This window comes from Macrobrachium nipponense, chromosome 3 (genome assembly GCF_015104395.2).
Source record: "Macrobrachium nipponense isolate FS-2020 chromosome 3, ASM1510439v2, whole genome shotgun sequence".
Classification (NCBI taxonomy): domain Eukaryota; kingdom Metazoa; phylum Arthropoda; class Malacostraca; order Decapoda; family Palaemonidae; genus Macrobrachium; species Macrobrachium nipponense.
The window spans coordinates 102329042-102351129 of record NC_087202.1 but is presented as its reverse complement, the minus strand read 5'-3'; the positions used below and the strand labels follow the sequence as shown (position 1 = coordinate 102351129).

Here is a 22088-nt window from a genome sequence, read left to right as displayed (position 1 = left end):
CATACACTCTGTCCACTACAATAATAAATTTACCTTTAGTAGCTAAAAAGTATTTAATAAACCCAAAAACATTTTGAAATTACAGAAACAGCATGAAATGGTCTGACATAACATTAATTAGACTTGCGATACAGTGTTCCCCCCGTATTCACGGGGGATGGGTACCAGACACCCCCATGAAAAGCGCAAACCCACGAATAGTTAGAACTCCTCTCTAAAAATGCTTATATCTGCCTATCTTGAAAGTTCAAATACCAAATGTATACTTAAAGTATCATCCTACATCAAATATACCATTGAATTGGTATTATTAATATCATTTCAAAGTCATCTGAAACATTTTACCATTAAAAATATATAAACAGTCAATAACAGAGAGAGAGAGAGAGAGAGAGAGAGAGAGAGAGAGAGAGAGAGAGAGAGAGAGAGAGAGAGAGAGAGAGAGAATAACTCCTTATAATATCAAAAGATTGAAATGAACTTCTGTAGGCAACACTTCTTCCCCTCCCATAAATACATATCTTTTCCAGAGAAAAGAGAAAGAGAGGACTGAACAATCTGTTTGTCTGTCTATCAATTCTTTTGCTGAGAGAGAGAGAGAGAGAGAGAGAGAGAGAGAGAGAGAGAGAGAGAGAGAGAGAGAGAGAGAGAGAGAGAGAGAGAGAGAGAGAGAGAGAGAGATTGTCCTTACAGTATTTAAAAGAGTGAAATGGAAAGATTATTGTATTTAAAATACTCATATATGAATTTTGTAATTACAGTTATAGTTTTAATATCATACATATTATAGTATTATTATTGGAAAATATTAATAATAAACTTATTACATGCATGTACCATAAAAATGATCTCATCTCAGTGAGAGAGAGAGAGAGAGAGAGAGAGAGAGAGAGAGAGAGAGAGAGAGAGAGAGAGAGAGAGAGAGAGAGAGAGAGAGAGAGAGAGAGAGGAATTGCATAAAAACCATTAAAATCCTTGACCATTATATGTCACTATTCCCCTCCTGTCACATTCCTGTCCCGAGCTCCGAGTGTCTCTGGAGCTGAGAGAAGGTAGGGAAATTGATTCAGAGAAAGACGAAGGGAAGAATAATTTTCATTTGAAATTACAGTTATATTATTATTATTATCATTATTATTACTATTATTATTATTTGAAAATATTAACCCTTAAACGCCTATTGGACATATTTTACGTTGAGATGAATTGTCTGTTGGGTGCTGATTGGATGTATTTTACGTCGACATAGAAAAGATTTTTAAAAATTGGCGGAAAAATATTTATAGGCCTACCAGCCCAAAACCTTTTGAATCACACGCCTTGGGGGATGCTGGGAGTTGATGGATCAAGGTGTTGTTTTGTTTACAATCGTTACGTAGGCGTACAAGCGGGAATTTCTTTCTTATCACACTAAAAAGTATCAGTGACACATCTCAGAAATTATTTCATCACTTTAACATAATTTTTGCACCATTTTAAATTAGCCGTTACATGGAGTATTATATATGAAAATGTGTGCAATTTCATGTAGAATACAACAAAAAATACTCATGACTGTAGCTTTTATCAGTTTTGAAATATTTTCATATAAATAACGATAAGTGCCAAAATTTCAACCTTCAGTCAACTTTGACTCTACCGAAATGGTCAAAAAATGCAATTGTAAGCTAAAACTCTTATATTTTAGTAATATTCAATCATTTACCTTCATTTTGCAACAAATTGGAAGTCTCTAGCACAATATTTTCATTTATGGTGAATTTATGAAAAAAACTTCTTCCTTATGTCCGCGCAGTAACTCTTCCGTAAAAATCATACATGCCATTGTCGTAATGTTTGCACCATTTTAAATTAGCCGTTGCATAAAGTTTTATATATGGAAATGTGCGCAATTTCATGCACAATACAACTAAAAACAACCCATGGTTGTAGCTTTTATCAGTTTTGAAATATTTTCATATAAATAACGATAAGTGCCAAAACTTCAACCTTTGGTCAACTTTGACTCTACCAAAATGGTCGAAAAACACAATTGTAAGCTAAAACTCTTATATTCTGGTAATATTCAATCAATTACCTTCATTTTGCAACAAATTAGAAGTCTCTAGCACAATATTTTGATTTATGGTGAATTTATGAAAAAAAAAACATTTTCCTTACGTCCGCGCGGTAACTCTTCCGAAAAAATCATACGTGCGATTGTCGTAATGTTTGCACCATTTTGAATTACCTGTTACATAAAGTTTTATATATGAAAATGTGCGCAATTTCATTTAGAATACAACAATAAAATAATTGAAGGTTGTAGCTTTTCTCATTTTCGAAATATTTGCATATAAATCACAATAAATAGAAAAAAAAACACATTCGGTCAACTTTGACTCTACCGAAATGGTCAAAAAACGCAATTGTAAGCTAAAACTCTTACAGTCTAGTAATATTCAGTCCTTTATCTTCATTTTGAAACAAATTCGAAGTCTCTAGCACAATATTTAGATTTATTGTGTAGTTTAAAAAAAAAACTTTCCTTCCCTCCACGCGCGGATTCTCCGCCGTAAATCTCCGAAATGTGTATGTCACACTCTCGGAATATTTGCTCCATTTCATATTAGGGATTTCATAGAGTTTTATATATGAAAATGTGCAAAATTTGATGTAGAATACAAAAAAAAATAATTGAAGGTTGCAGCTTTTCTCATTTTTTAAATATTTGCATATAAAAAATATTTAAAAAATTCGACATTCGGTCAACTTTAACTTGTCCGAAATGGTCGGAAACTGCAATTGTAAGATGAAACTCTTACAGTATAGTAATATTCAATTATTTATCTTCATTTTGAAACAAATTGGAAGTCTCTAGAACAATATTTAGATTTCTGGGCTCAGCTCGTGTTGCTGCGCGAAATATCCTTTAATCTATTATTTCTAGGGTAAATGTACTAACACATACCAGAGAATAAATAAATAAAGAAAAAAGGTCAGTATAACTGACTCGCTCACCCTCCAAGAGGGTGTCGGTATGAACACTATGGCGAGTGAGACCACTACCACGAGCCAAATGCCAATAGAACTCCCCCACTCCAAAATCCCATCCATGAGGAGAGCCGACCCACAGAGTGGGCAGCAACTACTACTACTACTCCATCCCATGCTGCGACTGCTGCGCCTCTGGTGGCCATCCTTTTCAGTTAGCGCACACGATTCACACGTGCCCTTTTTTACTCGGTGGTTTTGTGCCCTTTTCTTTGGATTTATTTACCATGGAGCTTGCAGCCATCGCAGCAGCTAAGTTAAGTACTCAGTGTTTATGCTATTTTGGTTTTTTCCGGCCCTGAGCCCGTATTTGCCGTTTTTTAGGTATAAATACGAAACTCTAGGTCGGAAGCATGGCAGCATGGTTCTGCCTCGTGGTGGGTTCGTTCTTGGTCGCCCATACCCAGAACATCCCCTTACTTAAGTACGCTCTATTTCTATTATCCGCTTTGTTTAGGGTACGGTCTACACGGTTTTGTCATGCATGCATGTCTTTTACCTTATGTAGGCTCCTTCCATCCAGACCCTAGCCACGGCTCTTAGTATCGGCCTCGGCTAGCTTGAGTGGTAGACCTTGCCTTGGGTTAGTCCGTACACTCCTGGATTTTTTCTCCTACTATGTTGTTTTCTTTCTTTCATTATTATTCATTTGATTTATTTATATGATATTTGTTTAGGTTAGTTAGGCGTCTGGCTTGCTTAGCCTAGGTTATGGCCCATAGGGCCTATATGCTACCGCTCTTCAGTTCGGTTGCTTCCCGATAGCATCTCTCTGATCAGTTGGTTATGTTTCTAGGCTTAGTTGTCTTTTGTTTGGTTCTTACCGCCCCGTGGTCACTACGTGATCACGAGGCAGCCAGACGCCTGTCCAGTCACCTTCCCCCCCTCCCGCTCTTCTATAGAGTCGGGGGGGGGTGGGTCGGTCTACCCATGCTCGCTCCGCATACCCGAGCCTGCCTCCCTTTCTCCCCCCAGGCGGAGGAGTAGAGGGACGGACAGACCCAGACTGGACTCGACCTCTCCGGCTTCTCGGTCCGGCCGGATGGTAAGGTGGGGGGGGACTGGCCTTTCCCCCCTCCGTTGCTACCCCGTCGCTCCGTTACTAGCCCGAGTCTGTATGTCTCTCGCTCTTTCCCACCTTACTAGGGCTCCTTACCACCGGAGACCTGGCATCCAGCGGAAAGGTGCTACTCCACCCAGCAGGGTGGACCGGAGCATACAGTTGGTCCCTTCTAACCACTCCGTTCGCTGAGTTACAACACTCCGCCACGCACGGGACTTAGTCCGGTACGTTCGAGTTTTTAGGTTTAAGATCTTTTATGTTAAACTAGTAAGTTTATCTTAAGTACCTTAAACCACCCCCCCCCCTCCCTTACCTGTCTCACCGGATCTCTCCGGGGTTATAGCCTATTCAGGCGATAAGGGAGGGGTTATGCCCAAATTTTTTCCGAGCTCCGGCATGCAACGGAGTTCTTCTGTCATTTAGCCTGTAAGTGATAGTCTTTAAGATACTCATGTGTCTTTTCACTTACAGACCACCAACTGTGAGCATCCAGGATGCGCCGCCACACTTCAGGAACCCATGTGGACACGAAGTTTTGCCTGGTCCCATGCTCCATGCGCGACTCCGCACGGGGACATCCAGGTCTGGTACCACGAGACGTGTACCATCTGTTACGATCTGGTGAGCCAGCTCTTAGACGGGGTAAGTATTCCAACTCCGGTAACTGGTCCTCATTTGTTATAGTGCTAACTTAACTTAAGATAAAATTCAGGGGGTCTTATAGCCCCTATAAAATTTTAAGTTAAGCTTTAAATTGGTTTTAGTTTTAAGTTATTCTTAAAATCTAATCAATACCTTCTCTTCCAGGCCCCGGCTGTGAGGGATACCGCACTGGCAACCCTGCGGGCCTGGGTCGGCGGTTTTGGGAAGAACGCCGCCAAGGGTATGCCCTACATCCTTGAGAAGAGGTTGGCGGTACTAATCTTCCCCGGAGGCAAGGCTACAGGCTACGTCGACCCAGCAGAGGCGGCCCCGACTATCGCTTTCATCCAGCAACAGCTGGCTGCCTCGTTGACGGACCAAGGCCAGGACATCTCCTCGGAAGTCGCGACGCTTGATATCAATGTGGAACCTATGGTAGGTGTAGACGACCTGTTGGTCGAGGTAGGTACGTTGGACACCCAAGGGATGCCCTTGGGTGCAACTGGTTCTTCTACCCCTGCAACCTCTCCATCCTTCCAAGGCTTTACAGGTAATGAACTGTATACTTCTCCTGACGCTTCAGTTAGACCCAAGGTCAAGGGTCAAACAGTGAAAACCTTGACGAAGACGTCGTCGTCGTCTAAGAAGACGGCTTCGGCGTCATCTTCTTCTCGTAAGTCTCCGGCTAAAAACCCCGGAGCAGAGAGATCTAAAGCTTCTGGGTCCGGCTCTAAGTCTTCGAGGAGTAGATCCTCCAGGGAGAGATCTCACACTCCAGCGGAGTCGTCAGTTCCGCTACCCTTGGTTCCGATTCAGAGCCACCCTTCCACCTCCGCAGCAGCTCCGGCTTTGGACTCCAACGCTGGTCTGTTACAACAAGTGGGCGATCTGGTTGGGTCTCTGAAAAATAGCATGGAACAAATGATCTCTCGGTTGTCTGATAGGATTACCTCTCAGGACAACATTATAGCCCGGGACTGAGCCAAGCTCCTCTAGCCTCTCCTCCACCTTTCAACACAGGTGGAGCCCAGCTACCCCCGTATGACTCTCTACCTCCGTTCTCAATGAACAACCCTTGGAGAGTAGCGTCATACGCCCCCTTCCAGGACGGGCTTATCTCTATCCCGGAATGTGGAACTCGGAGGATTGAGGACTTCGAGTTCTACCCGGAAGACCTTCAGCCTCCGTTCATCGGCTACGCCAGGCTCACCGCCTCAGCCATGACTCGGGATGATAAAGTACCAAAGGAGACAGTCCTCTATTCACGTGACCAGGCTCAGAGAGAATGGCTCAGGTGTCTAGAGGACATGGATTGTTCCAACACGAAAATCCAACCCTTTAAGAGTCCGTTTACGATCTTTACGATGGAAGAGAGTACCCCGCTCCCTTTCTTGACAAAGATCGCGACAACTACTATTCCAGCAGCCCAGAAGGGGGATTCCATGCCTCAACTGAAGGAAGCAGATCCTACATCTCCTTTACTTCCTTCAGCCGGTGAATTGTGGGAAGATTTACCTAACACCTTCTCAGCTGGCAAACTCAAACCAGACTGTGCTATGGAGCAGTTTGGTGAGAAGCTACCTAGGCTTCCAGATAGCCTTATTCAGGAGAATTCGATGCCAAGTCACGTTAGCCAGGTCTATTAAATTCCATGGCTATGACCGAGGTGGCTACCATTGCCTATGGGTCGGAGCCACTCTTCAAGCTTCTTACCAAATCTTTGACTCAAACGGTGCAGTCGGATATGTTTGAGTTCGCCACTGCCAGGACGAAATTGTAGGAAAACATGGTCCTACAAGAAGCGACAATTCGACACGAGCCGAATAAGTTGCTTACGTCAAGCATCTGGGGAGCAGACCTCTTCCCAGGAGCGATGGTGAAGGAGGTTCAGTCAGAGGCTACGAGACTGAACCAGAGCCTTAAAGACCGTTGGGGTCTTACGGCCAAGAGACGACATGGATCAAGCCGGTAAGGGTAAGGCTCAAAGGAAACCTAGACGTTTCCAGCCCTACCAGAAGAAGCAGCCACGCTTCTCTCAGCAAGTTCCGGCTGTTCCCTTAGTGCAAACAGCCAACCTTCCACCTCAAAGGCTCAGTCGCAGCCGATTATGTTATCTCCCCTCAGCTCAGCCCTCCACCTCTAACGCCCTCTCTCCAGCCTACAACCAGGTCTTCGAGGGTCAAGCTTCACAGAAGTATGACCGCTCGGGTAAGGGAGGCAGAGGTAAGCGATCCTTTCGTGGGAGAGGATCGGGAGGTCCCTTTAATAGGGGAAAAACATTTCAGGGGAGGCCGAGGAGGCTACCAGAACCAATGAAGGAACTTCAGGTAGGAGGGAGGATGCTTTTCACTTCGCCACCGGTGGAACTTCAGCAAGTGGCTCAGAGCATAGTGTCAAAAGGCCCTGGGTTGGAGCTGGTTAGCGAACCCACCCCCATCCAGACCTTTCCGCCAACTTCCTTCCAAGGAATTGACGGAGTATGCGGAGGATCTCCTTCAGAAACAGCAGTATAGCGAGAGTCAAAAGGTTAAAATTTCAAGGACGCTTGTTCAGCGTGCCAAAGAAAGGCTCACAAAAAAGAAGGGTAATCTTAGACTTGTCCGCTTAAACTTAGCCATTCGCTGCGACAAGTTCAAGATGCTCACGATCTCGCAGGTGCGGACCTTACTTCCCCGTGGGGCCGTCACCACCTCTATCGATCTTACCGACGCTTACTATCATATCCCTATTGCAAGACACTTCCGTCCGTATCTTGGCTTCAAGATAGGAGACCAGACATTTTCCTTCAAGGTAGTTCCTTTCGGGCTCAACGTAGCACCCAGGGTGTTTACGAAGCTGGCGGAAGTAGTAGTTCAACAACTAAGATCGCAAGGGGTTATGGTAGTAGAGTATCTCGACGATTGGTTGATCTGGGCTTCAAACAGTCGAGGAATGCAACAGAGCAACACTGAAAGTGATTCAGTTCTGGAATATCTAGGCTTCAAGATAAACAGGACCAAGTCAAGACTCACTCCAGAGTCAAACTTTCAGTGGCTAGGCATTCAATGGAATCTATCCTCCCATACTCTGTCGATTCCATCAACCAAGAGGAAGGAAATAGCGAAGTCAGTCAAGCAATTTCTGAGTCACAAACTGGCGTCAAGAAGAACTCAGGAAAGGATCCTGGGTTCACTCCAGTTTGCATCAGTGACGAACATCCTAATGAAAGCCAAACTGAAAGACCTAACCAGAATCTGGCGCTCACGAGCAAATGTCAGGTCCAGGGACAAATTATCCTCAGTCCCTCTGATTCTAAAGAATCGACTCCGGCCGTGGGCGAAAGTCAAGAACTTGTCGGTGTCAGTTGCCCCTTCAGTTTCCTCCACCAGGGATCACCATCCACACGGACTGCTTCATTAAGCGGTTGGGGAGGATATTCCCAGTTCAAAGAAAGTTCAAGGAACGTGGTCACCTCAGTTCCGTCAGTTCCATATAAACGTACTGGAAGCAATGGCAGTGTTCTTGACTCTAAAAAGGTTACGTCCGCCAAAGTGCTCCCACATAAAGCTAGTCCTGGACAGCGCAGTGGTAGTACATTGTATAAACAGAGGAGGCTCCAAATCACGTCATCTAAATCATGTCATGGTAGCCATCTTCTCCCTGGCGGACAAGTTCAGTTGGCATCTCTCCTCACTCATATAGCTGGAGTGAGGAACGTCATAGCAGATGCCTATACCCGATCAGTACCTCTAGAGTCGGAATGGGTCACTGGACAACAGTTCGTTCCAATGGATTCTTCAGAGAGTTCCAGGTCTACAGGTGGATCTCTTCGCATCTCAAGCGAACCACAAACTCCCATGTTATGTGGCCCCCAACCTGGACCCTCTGGCCTATGCCACGGACGCCCCTGGCTCTAGACTGGAACAACTGGGAGAAGATTTAGTGGCTTTCCTCCAGTGAATCTTCTCATGAAGGTGTTAAACAAACTCAGGACATCAAGGGTCAAGTGGCTCTAGTAGCCCCAGACTGGCCGAAGAGCAATTGGTACCCTCTAATTCTGGAACTGGGTCTTCGCCCTCTTCGGATTCCCAATCCCAGGCTCTCCCAGTCAGTACAAACGAAGACTGTGTTCGCTTCCTCAGGGATTCTCAAAACCCTAACTTATGGATTTCATGAAGTTTGCAGCAACAAAGGGATGAGAATATTGACCCGCAAAATATTCTCTTCTTGGAATCGATAAAAGAGATTCAACTTTGAGACAGTATGATGCTGCTGTCAAAAAGTTAGCAACCTTCCTGAGAGAATCAGATATTAGGATCATGACAATCAATTCAGCTATATCCTTTTTCAGATCCTTATTTGAAAAAGGCTTAGCAGCTAGCACGATTACGACAAACAAGTCAGCCTTGAAAAAGATTTTTCAATTTGGTTTCAACATAGACTTGACAGATTCCTACTTCTCGTCTATTCCCAAGGCGTGTGCTAGACTTAGACCTTCTGTAAGGCCTACGTCAGTATCATGGTTCTTAAACGATGTTCTAAAGCTGGCTTCAGAAACCAATAATGACACATGCTCGTTTATAATGCTCTTAAGAAAAACTCTATTTTTATTAAGCTTGGCCTCAGGAAGCTAGGATTTCAGAACTGTCGGCTTTATCCAGAGATCCGGATCATATCCAGTTCCTTCCCACAGTGCTACTTTCTCCGGAACGTAGCTTTATAGCTAAGAATGAAGATCCTTTGATGAGGTGGGAACCATGGAAGGTTCTACCCCTTCCACAAGATTTGTATCTCTTTGCCCAGTTTCAACCTTACGAGCCTTTCTGTCTAGGACCTCCTCATCCTCCCATCGGGTCCTCTCTTTAAGAGAGAAAAAGGTGGTTACTTTAAGCTATTAAAGGCATCAGGCAACAAATCCTGTACTTCATTAAACAGGCCAATCCTGACTCTTTCCCAAAAGCACATGATGTCAGGGCAGTAGCCACCTCAATTAACTATTTCCAACATATGAACTTCGATGAGTTGAAAAAGTATACTGGATGGAAATCGCCGACAGTGTTCAAACGTCATTACTTAAAGTCCTTGGAAGCTCTGAAATTTTCAGCAGTAGCAGCGGGTTAACAATAGAGTTTCCCAGAACTCCACCTAATCTTTAGTAGAAGAACCAGTCCTCCTTTCTACCTGCCTCACCCAACAGTTCGTCTATTCCTGCCTTGTTCATCTACGGTCACCTTGTGTCTTAGCTGCTTTGTTGATGGTGTAGTGGGTGTCCCTTATTTTTTTGCTAGGGGCACTCACAATTGATTATGGATTTTGATCTCTTGGATGTCATCCCCTTATTTTTATGCTAGGGGATACATCTTATTTGTAATGGTTACGGGTTTTGTATATTAAGTTATATACATTCCTTTATATATTATATTGTTGAGTTTGTTTTGTTCAACTTATTATGTTAATTGCTCTGGATTTCTGATACATAGCTTTACACAGATACCATTTTTGCACATATATGCCTTATTACCCCTGTATATATGTAAATTACCTTAAGTTAAGAAATATTATTAGAATTAAGTGTAATTTAAGCAATATTTCTATTTTGTATCATTGTGTATATGTATCCTTATTAGCAATTATATTCTTTCAATTTTATTTTACCTTTTATTTGAGACCTTCTTTTATTTTATTAATTTTGTTTACAATCTTGTGCTATTTCTCTGTACGATTTCGCGCAGCGACACAGCTGAGCCCAGAAAGGGATTTTGACGTAAGGAAAAATCTATTTCTGGGCGATTGCTCGTGTCGCCCAGCGAAATCCCGCCCGCCCTACCCATCCCATCGCCCAAGATTGTCTGCTAACTTCAGGATGGCCACCAGAGGCGCAGCAGTCGGCAGCATGGGATGGAGTAGTAGTAGTAGTTGCTGCCCACTCTGTGGGTCGGCTCTCCTCTTGGAGGGATTTTGGAGTGGGGGAGGGGGGTTCTATTGGCATTTGGCTCGTGGTAGTGGTCTCACTCCGCCATAGTGCTTCATACCGACACCTCTTGGAGGGTGAGCGAGTCAGTTATACTGACCTTTTTTCTTTATTTATTTATTCTCTGGTATGTGTTAGTACATTTACCCTAGAAATAATAGATTAAAGGATATTTCGCTGGCGACACGAGCCAATCGCCCAGAAATAGATTTTTCCTTACGTCAAAATCCCTTTTATGGTGAATATTTGAAAAAAAACATTTTTTTACGCCCACACGTTACGAATTCATGCATCGTTTTGTAATAGTATTTCTCTGTTTGCTTTGATTATTTTACAATGTGTATATACCAAAATGATTGCAATTTAGTGTACAATACAACGAAAAAAATTAACTCCTTAGCTTTAACCGTTTTTCTCACAGCGCGATTTGAATACAATTATATATGAAATTTTTTTTTCGTGCTGTCATATGTTGCATACTAAACTTCAGGCAATGACAAAAAAAGGAGCCAAAAATGAACTCTTAATCTGAAAACTAAGCGCGCTGTGATTTTTTGAAAAAAATATAAAATATTTTTTTCGCTTCGGCGCTCACTCCGAGACCCCCTCGGCATACGGGAGACAATTTTTATTATACCCCTGAGGCGTTTTAAGGGTTAATAAACACATACATCTTACTTACCATAAAAATTCTCTCACCTCAGTAAGAGAGAGGAGTTATCCTTACGTAGGTGAAATGGAAAGGTTATTTTTATCTCTAAAATACTATCACATACGAATTTTGTAATTACAGTTTTATTATTGTTATTATTATCATTATTATTGCTATCATTATTATTATTAACAACTGAAAATATCAAATAACATATTACATAAAAATTCTTTCATCTTAGTAAAAGAGAGAGAGAGAGAGAGCGAGAGAGAGAGAGAGAGAGAGAGAGAGAGAGAGAGAGAGATTGTATTCAAAATACTCATATATGAATTTTGTAATTACAGTTATAGTTTTAATATCATACATATTATAGTATTATTATGGAAAATATTAATAATAAACTTATTACATGCATGTACCATAAAAATTATCTCATACTCAGTGAGAGAGAGAGAGAGAGAGAGAGAGACGAGAGAGAGAGAGAGAGAGAGAGAGAGAGAGAGAGAAATGACATGAACACTTAGTGGCAACAACACAACTGCTCCTCCCCCTCCGGTCACATAACTTGATATATTGGAGTTTTAGTACCTGAAGTTAGAGAGAGAAGACTGGGATTTCCTTCATTCTTACATCATTTTTTGTTGTTTACACTAATATTAATATTTGAAAATAGTAAATCATTTATCTATCATACAAAAAAACACTAATCTCTGTAAGAGAGAGAGAGAGAGAGAGAGAGAGAGAGAGAGAGAGAGAGAGAGAGAGAGAGAGAGAGAGAGAGGAGAGAGAGAGAGAGAGAGAGAGAGAGAGAGAGAGAGAGAAAAAAAAAATTATTATTTTTAGTGATATCATTTAATCTTATTAAACTTAATAATACAGTATTTAATCAATATTAATATTTTGAAAATTAGTAAAATCCTTTTGTATTACGAAAATGTATTTAGTCATGAAAAATAAACGTTAAAATAAAACAACTATTTAGTTATTATTTTCGTCGGAAAACCGGAAAAAGGCCCGAATAGGCGAGTTTCCCACAAGTAATGGGTAGATAGGTCCCGAGAGAAATCCGCAAATCAGTGAATCTGGAGAACACGAATACGGAGAGGCCCACCACTCTTATTCATTGGTCAATTATTTGCATCACTCAAAACTTTTTTTACCTCACAGAGATCAACATATTTAATTACATACCTAATAACAAAACCTCTGGATTTTTTTCTTCATGGTCTTTGGGTGTCATGGATGTCCGAGCTATTGTGCCTTGAGATCCAGGAGGGCCTCCTAAAAGTAACCTTGATCCCTTGCGAGAAATGGTCACAGTAGTTTCATCAACTAAGGTTGGGACTGCATAAACACCAGAACTGCATTCTCCAATATATATAGTTGGACTTGGAAAGAAAACCCAGATCAAATTAGTGATTAATAAAACAAATTTTTTTTTTAAAAACTGCTCAAAGTCATCAATCATAATTAGCCTTAAATTGGAAGTTTTGGATGGATGTATGATATTTAGGGCAAAAGCCCAGGCCCCCGGGCCAAAATGGAAGTGTTGGAAGTAATACATATAGAAGAACAACTAGAAAGCCAATAACTGAAACTTTATAAGAAGGCAAAACTCTGACCAACTTCTTTCCCCGAAAGCACAAGTACCTGTATCCCTTAATTGTTGAAACAGCTGTCCTGATTATGTACTGTCAAGGAATGATCCCTCTAGGGTCGGGTTGGCCCAATGAAAAACATAACCTTCCACCTTTAGGATGCACAGTAAACCTTGTGAATCATAGAGATGGAAATTTGGCTAATCACATAAAATACAGTATGCTTTAAAATTAACATTATATTGTATTCTCTAATCAAATGTTTTGATTCCTGAGCAACCGAAATTCTCAGAGGGTTTAATACCACTTCAATATGTCTCTTGAATTGTTGTTGCCACAGCCCTATTTTGGATATAATCTCTTTGAATTTGTTATTTATTTCTTATAAACCCTGCCACTGATACATTACAATGTTTCAGCATTTCACAGTCGTTTATGGGTTTTTATTTATTTTTTTACTTTACCTCTAGTTACTACATACTGCAGACTTGGCTACCTTGTCTGAACAGTGAATCATGGAAAATGAGTTTAGTACAATATTATCTAGAATTTATTCATACTATACTTTGTAATGGCCTGCATTCATTTAATTTTCTTTTGTGAAGGAGAAAATAATTACAGCAAAAGTTGTATTACCTCCATAATATGCTATTTACTTTGCAAGGGCAATAATTATGTGGCTACCCTATCACTTATAAAACTTAAATAGAGATCCAATTCATTGGTGTCTCTATCACAGCACAACAGTCAACTTAGTCCAAAGGTAATAACTGGCAAAACCATCTGAGAAAATAAAGACTCTTGACCATTGTCCTGGCTCTAAGGAAGCAATCAACTAGATTTCATGTCTTATGTGTAGGTACTTAGGACCTCAACTTTCCAAAAACTTTAAAGAACACTGGTAAGTCTGACACTGGCATGTTTTATTGCTATCTATAATACATACATACTATGTTTCCGTTCAAATGGTAGACTATTATATCCTATAATTTTAACTTTTAGTTGAAAATACATTTAAGAAAATGGATATAATGCCAAGAATTTAGAAGACTGCATGCAAACCATAAAAAAGGAACAAACTCGAGAGGAACTCCTTCAACTCTAGTGTTTGTAGGAGCAAATTAGGTGACATATAGCTCAGAATGACAAGAGGAATATCAGCTGAAAAGTTTTGGCCTCAAAAATATAAAAAGTTGCTACACATCCTTAAGAGATGTATTAAGATAACTTGTCATTATAATGTTAAAGTTATCTATTAGCATATAAGGGGACTGTAGATGTACTTAAACTCAAACATGAGGTCTTCATCCAACACAAGAAGATGAGTTTTTAATCATTAATAATAGATATGGTTGATGTTTTACCATGTATAAAAATGGCTTCTATATCTGTAAAAGCAATTAACACTACTGAAGTACTGGACATAAACAGGTACTTAGTATGGAGAATATCAAGAAATATCTACATATATTTCATGTAAATGGAAAGGAAAAAAACTATCTCAGTAAATAATAAAAACAGATAAAACATTTCCTGTACTCTATAACTTCATTACAAGCCAGGAAAACTCCCACTATTAATGACATAAGTTATTTTTCCAATCAAAGGTAACCTTGCGGTTGAGAGATTTCTATACGTATTTTCCTCTCTTGGTTAATTAGAGCTCAATCCAGGCAACAAATATTTGAAAATTTAACTGCCTGATCAATTTAAAATTTCATAATATGACAAAATTTTTATCAATTTGTATTTTGCATTAGTAACAACAAAACCCTGGGGTCTTAACATTAGGGTAAAAAACTTAGCGCCAGCTGGAAACCGGTAAAGTTAAAAAATTGTGTACGCAAGGGACTATTGGCATCTGTGCTTGGTCACGAGTCAGGTGGAGCCACCCACATACCCCTCTTTAACTCGTGATCCTGTTAGTCCTTTTCTTACCACCTTTAAGAGAGGACGTGCTTTGCTTCCGTCCTTTTAAAGCCCATTTAGTTTCCAGTTTGTTTTAAATCTGTTGCGTGTGTAATCTCACCAGTGTTTTAATATTTAGTCCTCGTATTAAGAATTAAAAACTGTTACTTACGCTGTAAAATTAAATGATCTTAAGAAAAAGAACAATTGCCAAACATATATTGAAAGTATTCTGACAAAGTAACTAACAAAGTGGAGTTATTATGGCTCAGGTTAATTCACTGTTAGTTCCTAGCCAAAAAGTTGTTTAGGCATTGGTGAAAATAAAAACACAAAAACAGGACACTATTAAATTATTTTTTACTATTTAAATTTCTATGAGATATATCAAAGGTTAAAATCATGATATACGTATATGCCTTTAAGACTTAGTTAGAAATCCTTTTCTAAATAAAATAGTATGTCCAATGAAAATATACTCTATAACAAATATGACAATCAGTAAAATACCTTAATTTTTTAACAAGAAGACTGTCAGAATCATCTTTATTATGGTGTGACAGTTGCATGAATTCTTCAGTAAAATGATGAAGTGTTTGAGAAGCTACAGTTGTTGTTGGTACAGACAGTAAACCACCTGTAAAGATACAGAAAAGATAGAATGGGTTGAGTAATTTATGCTAAGTCAAAACAATGCAAGTAACATGTTACCAGGCTTTTTGTTATAACATTCAACCTAAAATGACAATGGTGTCACTCTCAGGTTTGTGACAAATCTGCAGTTTCAAGGAAAATTTAGCTGAACGAGCATATTTGACATTATTTAAGCTGGCATCCAAGGCAATTAAGACTTAGTTTTCATCTATGACTTCCTTTCTGTTATTCCACTAATCAAAATGGCTACACACTAAGAACTCGGCATAAAATAATGTTACAGAAATTTTGTAATACTTAAATTTCCTTCATAAATTCTTGACATATCAAAACACAACTATTTTTAAAAAAACTGAGAAACACAATATAATGAGGGCAGAAAAAGCCAGAATTTTGTAATATCACAGTAAACTGCTACCCATACTCAAAATTATTTCAATACAATAACCCAGTGGATTTCCAATGTTGTATATCACGAGTACTACTCACCCATACAATACCCTAACAAAGGTCTTGGCCCTACCCAGATGTAATTCAGTTATTATTTTTCAGAATGAGAATACTTCCATTTTGATCATTTAAAACTTACTGGGCATGCTTTCACAAAATAAAATGGCTGTATGGAAAAGATACAGCCATGATGTAAACAATGACATTTTATGGTAAAATAAAATTTCACATATACTTCCCAAGTAATTACATAGCTAAACAGTGTCTAGCACCGGCAGCTAAAATTCAGAATTCGCGGTAGCAATTCTTCTTTGTTTTGGCTATAGGTAACTAGTCCCACCTACTTTCGGGAAGAAGAGGAACGACTGAGCCAGGTACTTCAATTTGTTTATGACTAATGATCCATGTGTGGGGAGGAGGGGAGTCTCATATTATTTTCTACATTATTTTTACTTAAGTAATTACCAAGTAATTACATAGCTGATTTGACAGTGACAGGAGGTGGGATACATGGACTATTCTACCTCAACCCAATATAAGGAAACAACAAGCATTTCTTAAATGTGAGCCTTATTCTCTGTTCACACATTCATTACATAATGGTTTGGGGTAGATGGAAAAATCATGAAACAAAGCAGCAGGAGATAAGAGAACTGACTCATACATATGCAGGACTACTGGCGATTGCTGTTTTCTTTCTCTCTTTGTAAAGGTAATGAAACACCTGGGACAATTTATTTTACACAAAACAGCTATTGTAAATATTGTTGAACCTCTTAAAACCAGCATTCTGTGGTCCTGGAACTCCTGTGGTTCGGCTTGATTTTGAATCTGCTGCCACTGGCTCATTGCACGGCCATGAGAGTAGTGCCACGTATTGTTTACAATTTCCAAACAAAAAAAAATTGCCATGTCTCTTTTGTTATAACAATAATTGATAGTAACAAAAAATGTGTAAATTAAGTATGCTTTTGATATAAAGTTTCAATGAATAACTCTATTTTAAAAAAATATTCCACTTGAGAAGGCTCTACCAAGTCAAAACTTTGCATCAAAACATGTGCTTCGTAAAGTTTAGTGTTAATGTTTTCTGCCATTTTTTAATGTGTTTCATAAAGTTAAGTGTTCATGTTTTCTGCCATTTGTCCTCCTCCTCTGTTGCCACTTTCGGAGATCGCCTCACTCGAAAGGTAAGGTTCCACATTTTACTACATATCTACATACATGTATGTAAAGTATTTCTTGTACCATGTACACTAATACACTTTATTTACAGGTACGTACTACAATAAAGGTTATGTTAAGTATTGAATGGTCCAAATTGTTGTACGTATTTCATTGTTTATTGGTCAATTTAGCTTTATTATAAAATTTGCTGTGGTGTTTTTGTAGGGCTTGGAACGAATTAGACAATTTACATGTAAAACGTAGTTCAAGATACGAAAAAATCAGGTTACCAAGGCCGCTTCGGAATGGATTAATTTCGTATCCTGAGGCACTACTGTATTTGGAATTAGCTTGCAAGGTTACGTTTACAGTGGGGCTTCATTTTTTAGGGATGCATTCTATATTCCGGGATTTTCTGCAGTGGTGCAGTGTCCTGATCGCAAGGTTCCTGTATTTAAGAGGTTGGACTGTAAAATGGGATTGTTACGACAGCAACTAAAACATCAAGAAAGAAAGTAATTCAAACAAAATACAATTTAAAATTTTTGTAAATACTGAAAAACATGAATAAGTTAATTAACCCTTAAACGCCTAAGGGGTATAATAAAAATCGTCTCCCATATGCCTAGGGGGTCTCGGAGTGAGCGCCGAAGCGGAAAAAAATATTTTTTTTTTCAAAAAATCACAGCGCACTTAGTTTTCAAGATTAAGAGTTCATTTTGGCTCCTTTTTGTGTCATTGCCTGAAGTTTAGTATGCAACCATCAGAAATGAAAAAAATATCATTATCATATATAAATAATGCGATATATGATAGCACGAAAACAAATTTCATATATAATTGTATTCAAATCGTGCTGTTAGCAAAACGCTTAAAGCTAACGAGTTAATTTTGTTTTGCTTGTATTGTACAATAAATTGCAATAATTTTGGTATATAACACATTGTAAAACGATCAAAGCAACACAGAGAAAATATTATCACAAAATGATGCATGAATTCGTAACGTGTGGATGTAAAAAAATTTTTTTTTTCAAAAATTCACCATAAATCTAAATATTTTTCTAGAGACTTCCAATTTGTTTCAAAATGAAGATAAATGATTGAATATTACTATACTGTAAGAGTTTTAGCTTACAATTGCAGTTTTCGACCATTTCGGACGAGTTAAAGTTGACCGAATGTTGAATTTTTTATATATATATTATTTATATGCAAATATTTCAAAAATGAGAAAAGCTACAACCTTCAATTATTTTTGTGTATTCTAGAAACGGAGCAAATATTCCAAGAGTGCAACGTACGCATTTCGGAGATTTGCGGCGGACAATCCGCGCGCAAAGGGAAGGAAAGTTTTTTTTTAAAATTCACCATAAATCTAAATATTGTGCTAGAGACTTCAAATTTGTTTCAAAATGAAGATAAATGACTGAATATACTAGACTGTAAGAGTTTTAGCTTACAATTGCGGTTTTTTTCGACCATTTCGTAGAGTCAAAGTTGACCGAATGTGGTTTTTTTCCTATTTATCGTAATTTATATGCATATTTTGAAAATGAGAAAAGCTACAACCTTCAATTATTTTTATTGTATTTTGAAAGAAATTGCGCACATTTTCATATATAAAACTTTATGTAATGGCTAATTTAAAATGGTGCAAACATTACGACAATCGCACGTACGTATGATTTTTTCGGAAGAGTTACCGCGCGGACATAAGGAAATTTTTTTTTTCCATAAATCGAAATATTGTGCTAGAGACTTCTAATTTGTTGCAAAATGAAGGTAAATGATTGAATATTACTAGAATATAAGAGTTTTTAGCTTAAAATTGTGTTTTCGACCATTTCGGTAGTCAAAGTTGACTGAAGGTTGAAATTTTGGCACTTATCGTTATTTATATGAAAATATTTCAAAACTGATAAAAGCTACAACCATGGGTTGTTTTTAGTTGTATTGTGCATGAAATTGCGCACATTTCCATAAATAAAACTTTATGTAACGGCTAATTTAAAATGGTGCAAACATTACGACAATGGCATGTATGATTTTTTCGGAAGAGTTACTGCGCGGACATAAGGAAGTAGTTTTTTTCATAAATTCACCATAAATCAAAATATTGTGCTAGAGACTTTCAATTTGTTGCAAAATGAAGGTAAATGATTGAATATTACTAAAATATAAGAGTTTTAGTTTACAATTGCGTTTTTCGACCCATTTCAGGAGAGTCAGTTGACCAAAGGTTGAAATTTTGGCACTTATCGTTATTTATATGAAAATATTTCAAAACTGATAAAAGCTACAATCATGAGTATTTTTTAGTTGTATTCTACATGAAAATGCGCATATTTTCATATATAATACTCCATGTAACGGTTAATTTAAAATGGTGCAAAAATGATGTCAAAGTGACGAAATAATTTCCGAGATGTGTCACTGATACTTTTTAGTGCGATAAGAAAGAAATTCCCGCTTGCGCGCCTGTGTAACGATTGTAAACAAAACAACACCTTGATCCGTGAACTCCCAGCATCCCCCAAGGCGCATGATTCAAAAGTTTTTGGCTGGTAGGCCTATAAGTATTTTTCCGCGAATTTAAAAAAAAACTTTTTTATGTCGACGTAAATTACGTCCGGTCGGCACCCAAAAGACAAATTATGTCGATGTAAAATACGTCCAATAGGCGTTTAAGGGTTAAAATTACTTGGTGAGTAACCTAGGATGATAGCCAAAACACAAATTGTGATAGTTGTTTTATGTGAAGTATTTGATATTTCAACTTTCAATCAGGGCAGCTACGGTCAACCCACATTTAAAATTCAATTTATTATTCTTAAAATATAAACTTAAATTCAATGTAAACTTGAATATAGTATTCTTAAATATACACTCATTAAATATACTTTATAATCTGTTAGAACTTATTGAGTTACAGGAATAAAAGCTGAACTGAAAACTTTGAAAAAGCTGGACAAACTGGGCAAAATATGATTGGCTCAAAGCAAAAAATTCATGTACCCTAAGTAAGATAAGATGCTGTGATACGTGTACAATTAAACAGGGAAAACAAAAAATTGTACGAAAGATAAGGGAAATTTCCCATGCATGAGAGATGGTTGCTCTCGCTCAGTAACGAACATTGTTACCTCACTGGTAATTTTACAAATTGACACGACTGACTCCCTCCACCAGTTGCAGACTAGACATATATAAAATGCTGTATAATGAGATTTGTATATTGTGATAATAATAGTATAAATAACCTCTTAAGACAGTCTTTCTAACAAATGTAAATTTCTATTACTTATGATAGAAAAAAAATAATATATTACTCACAACTTCTATGCAATGTTGTCCATTATATTACAGTTACAGAATACAAACTGATTTCATAGATTATGAAAAAGCAGGACATCAATGAGACTTTTCAAATTTCAAAAAATTTTAATATAATACCATGTTTAAAATTATTCTATAACAAACACTATGCAATGCATAAATTTTTCCTTACCATTAGGACTTAACTGGTACATTGCCACTAAGGGTGATCCAATTCTAGAGTCCAGAGCAAAGGAACCCTGTAAAGAACCTGTCTGATCAATTGTCAAGACAGAACCTTCTCCAGTTGAAGTATAGTGTACAAGATCTGCAAAATATCAAATACTGTAATGAGGAGCAAGTATAAAAAAAAAAGAATTATTTTTCACACAATGCAATTCATTAAAACTACCCCATTTTCAGGGTCAACAAAAATCCCAAACCATTCAGTCCTCTTAAAAAGAAATACAGACAGAAAATAAGTATGTGTAAATCTTTGAATAAATCTCTTAACCTGAATAAGCGTAGAATATACAGTTTAGTTTAGGCTAGAAATTAATGGAATCACTCCTAGCTGGGGATATTCTGAATGCTCAAGAGAAAATTACATTAAAGGGTCTATGTTACTTAATCCGGTTTTGTTACTTAGTTGATCAGACACCTAAAGTACCTAGTTAGATGAGGGGCACTAGGGCTGTGTAAAATTTATTATATCAATTATTTATCATAAAAAAGATAGTACATGTTACATATGCATATCTATCTATCTATCCATTTCTCACATTCTATGAGTATCCTTTGGTGGCAGCAGAAAAAAAGAAAGAAAGAAAGAGAGAGAGAGAGAGAGAGAGAGAGAGAGAGAGAGAGAGAGAGAGAGAGAGAGAGAGAGAGAGAGAGAGAGAGAAGTATCAAGCTACAAGCTTTGTGATTGGCTGCTTCCAAACCCTTCAGCAAATAGCATGTCATCAGAGAGAGAGAGAGAGAGAGAGAGAGAGAGAGAGAGAGAGAGAGAGAAGTATCAAGCTACAAGCCTTGTGTTGGCCTGCTTCCAAAAGCCCTTCATCAAATGCAGTCCATCAGAGAGAGAAGAGAGAGAGAGAGAGAGAGAGAGAGAGAGAGAGATAGAGAAAGAAAGAGAGAGAGAAGAGGAGAGAAGAAGACGAAAGAGAGAGAGCGAGAGAGAGAGAGAGAGAGAGAGAGAGAGAGAGAGGGGGGGGCTGATAATCTTTTTATATACAACATATTACAATAATATTGAGAGATTCTAATTTAACATTTGACTGATATTTTGCTGAGGTTTACATTAATACTAATAATTTGAAAATTAATAAGAAATTTTTTATCATAAAAATGTATTTAGTTATAAAAATAAAATGAAAATACAGTAATTAGTGAATACTGCTCTTTCAAAAATGAGTGAATTAGTGAATTTTCCAAGATACATCTGGAGACAAGTTCCACAGAAAAACCTGCGATTAACTAAAGGTGCAACTGCTATCTGGATCTAGTGGGGACCCACTGTACTTCTAGTACATTAACCTTACTGGATGGACATGATCATATGAGGAAGTATGTAAACAGGTTTTGAGTGAACGCCAGCCTAACTCCACATGAGTCCTAATATTATGTGTCATAAGATTGAATGAATTTAGCA

General features: G+C 38.3%; 1 protein-coding gene across 3 annotated transcripts in view; it reads right to left on the bottom strand.

Moving 5' to 3' along the window:
* Positions 1-22088, bottom strand: part of LOC135221922 (serine/threonine-protein kinase/endoribonuclease IRE1-like) — a gene marked incomplete at its 3' end in the record, with an annotated part of 223076 nt that overhangs the window by 98076 nt on the left and 102912 nt on the right. For all 3 annotated transcript variants that reach the window (XM_064259948.1, XM_064259946.1, XM_064259947.1), the window contains 3 exon segments: positions 12532-12728; positions 15357-15483; positions 20628-20762. In XM_064259948.1, the coding sequence (XP_064116018.1) occupies positions 12532-12728; positions 15357-15483; positions 20628-20762 (459 nt within the window).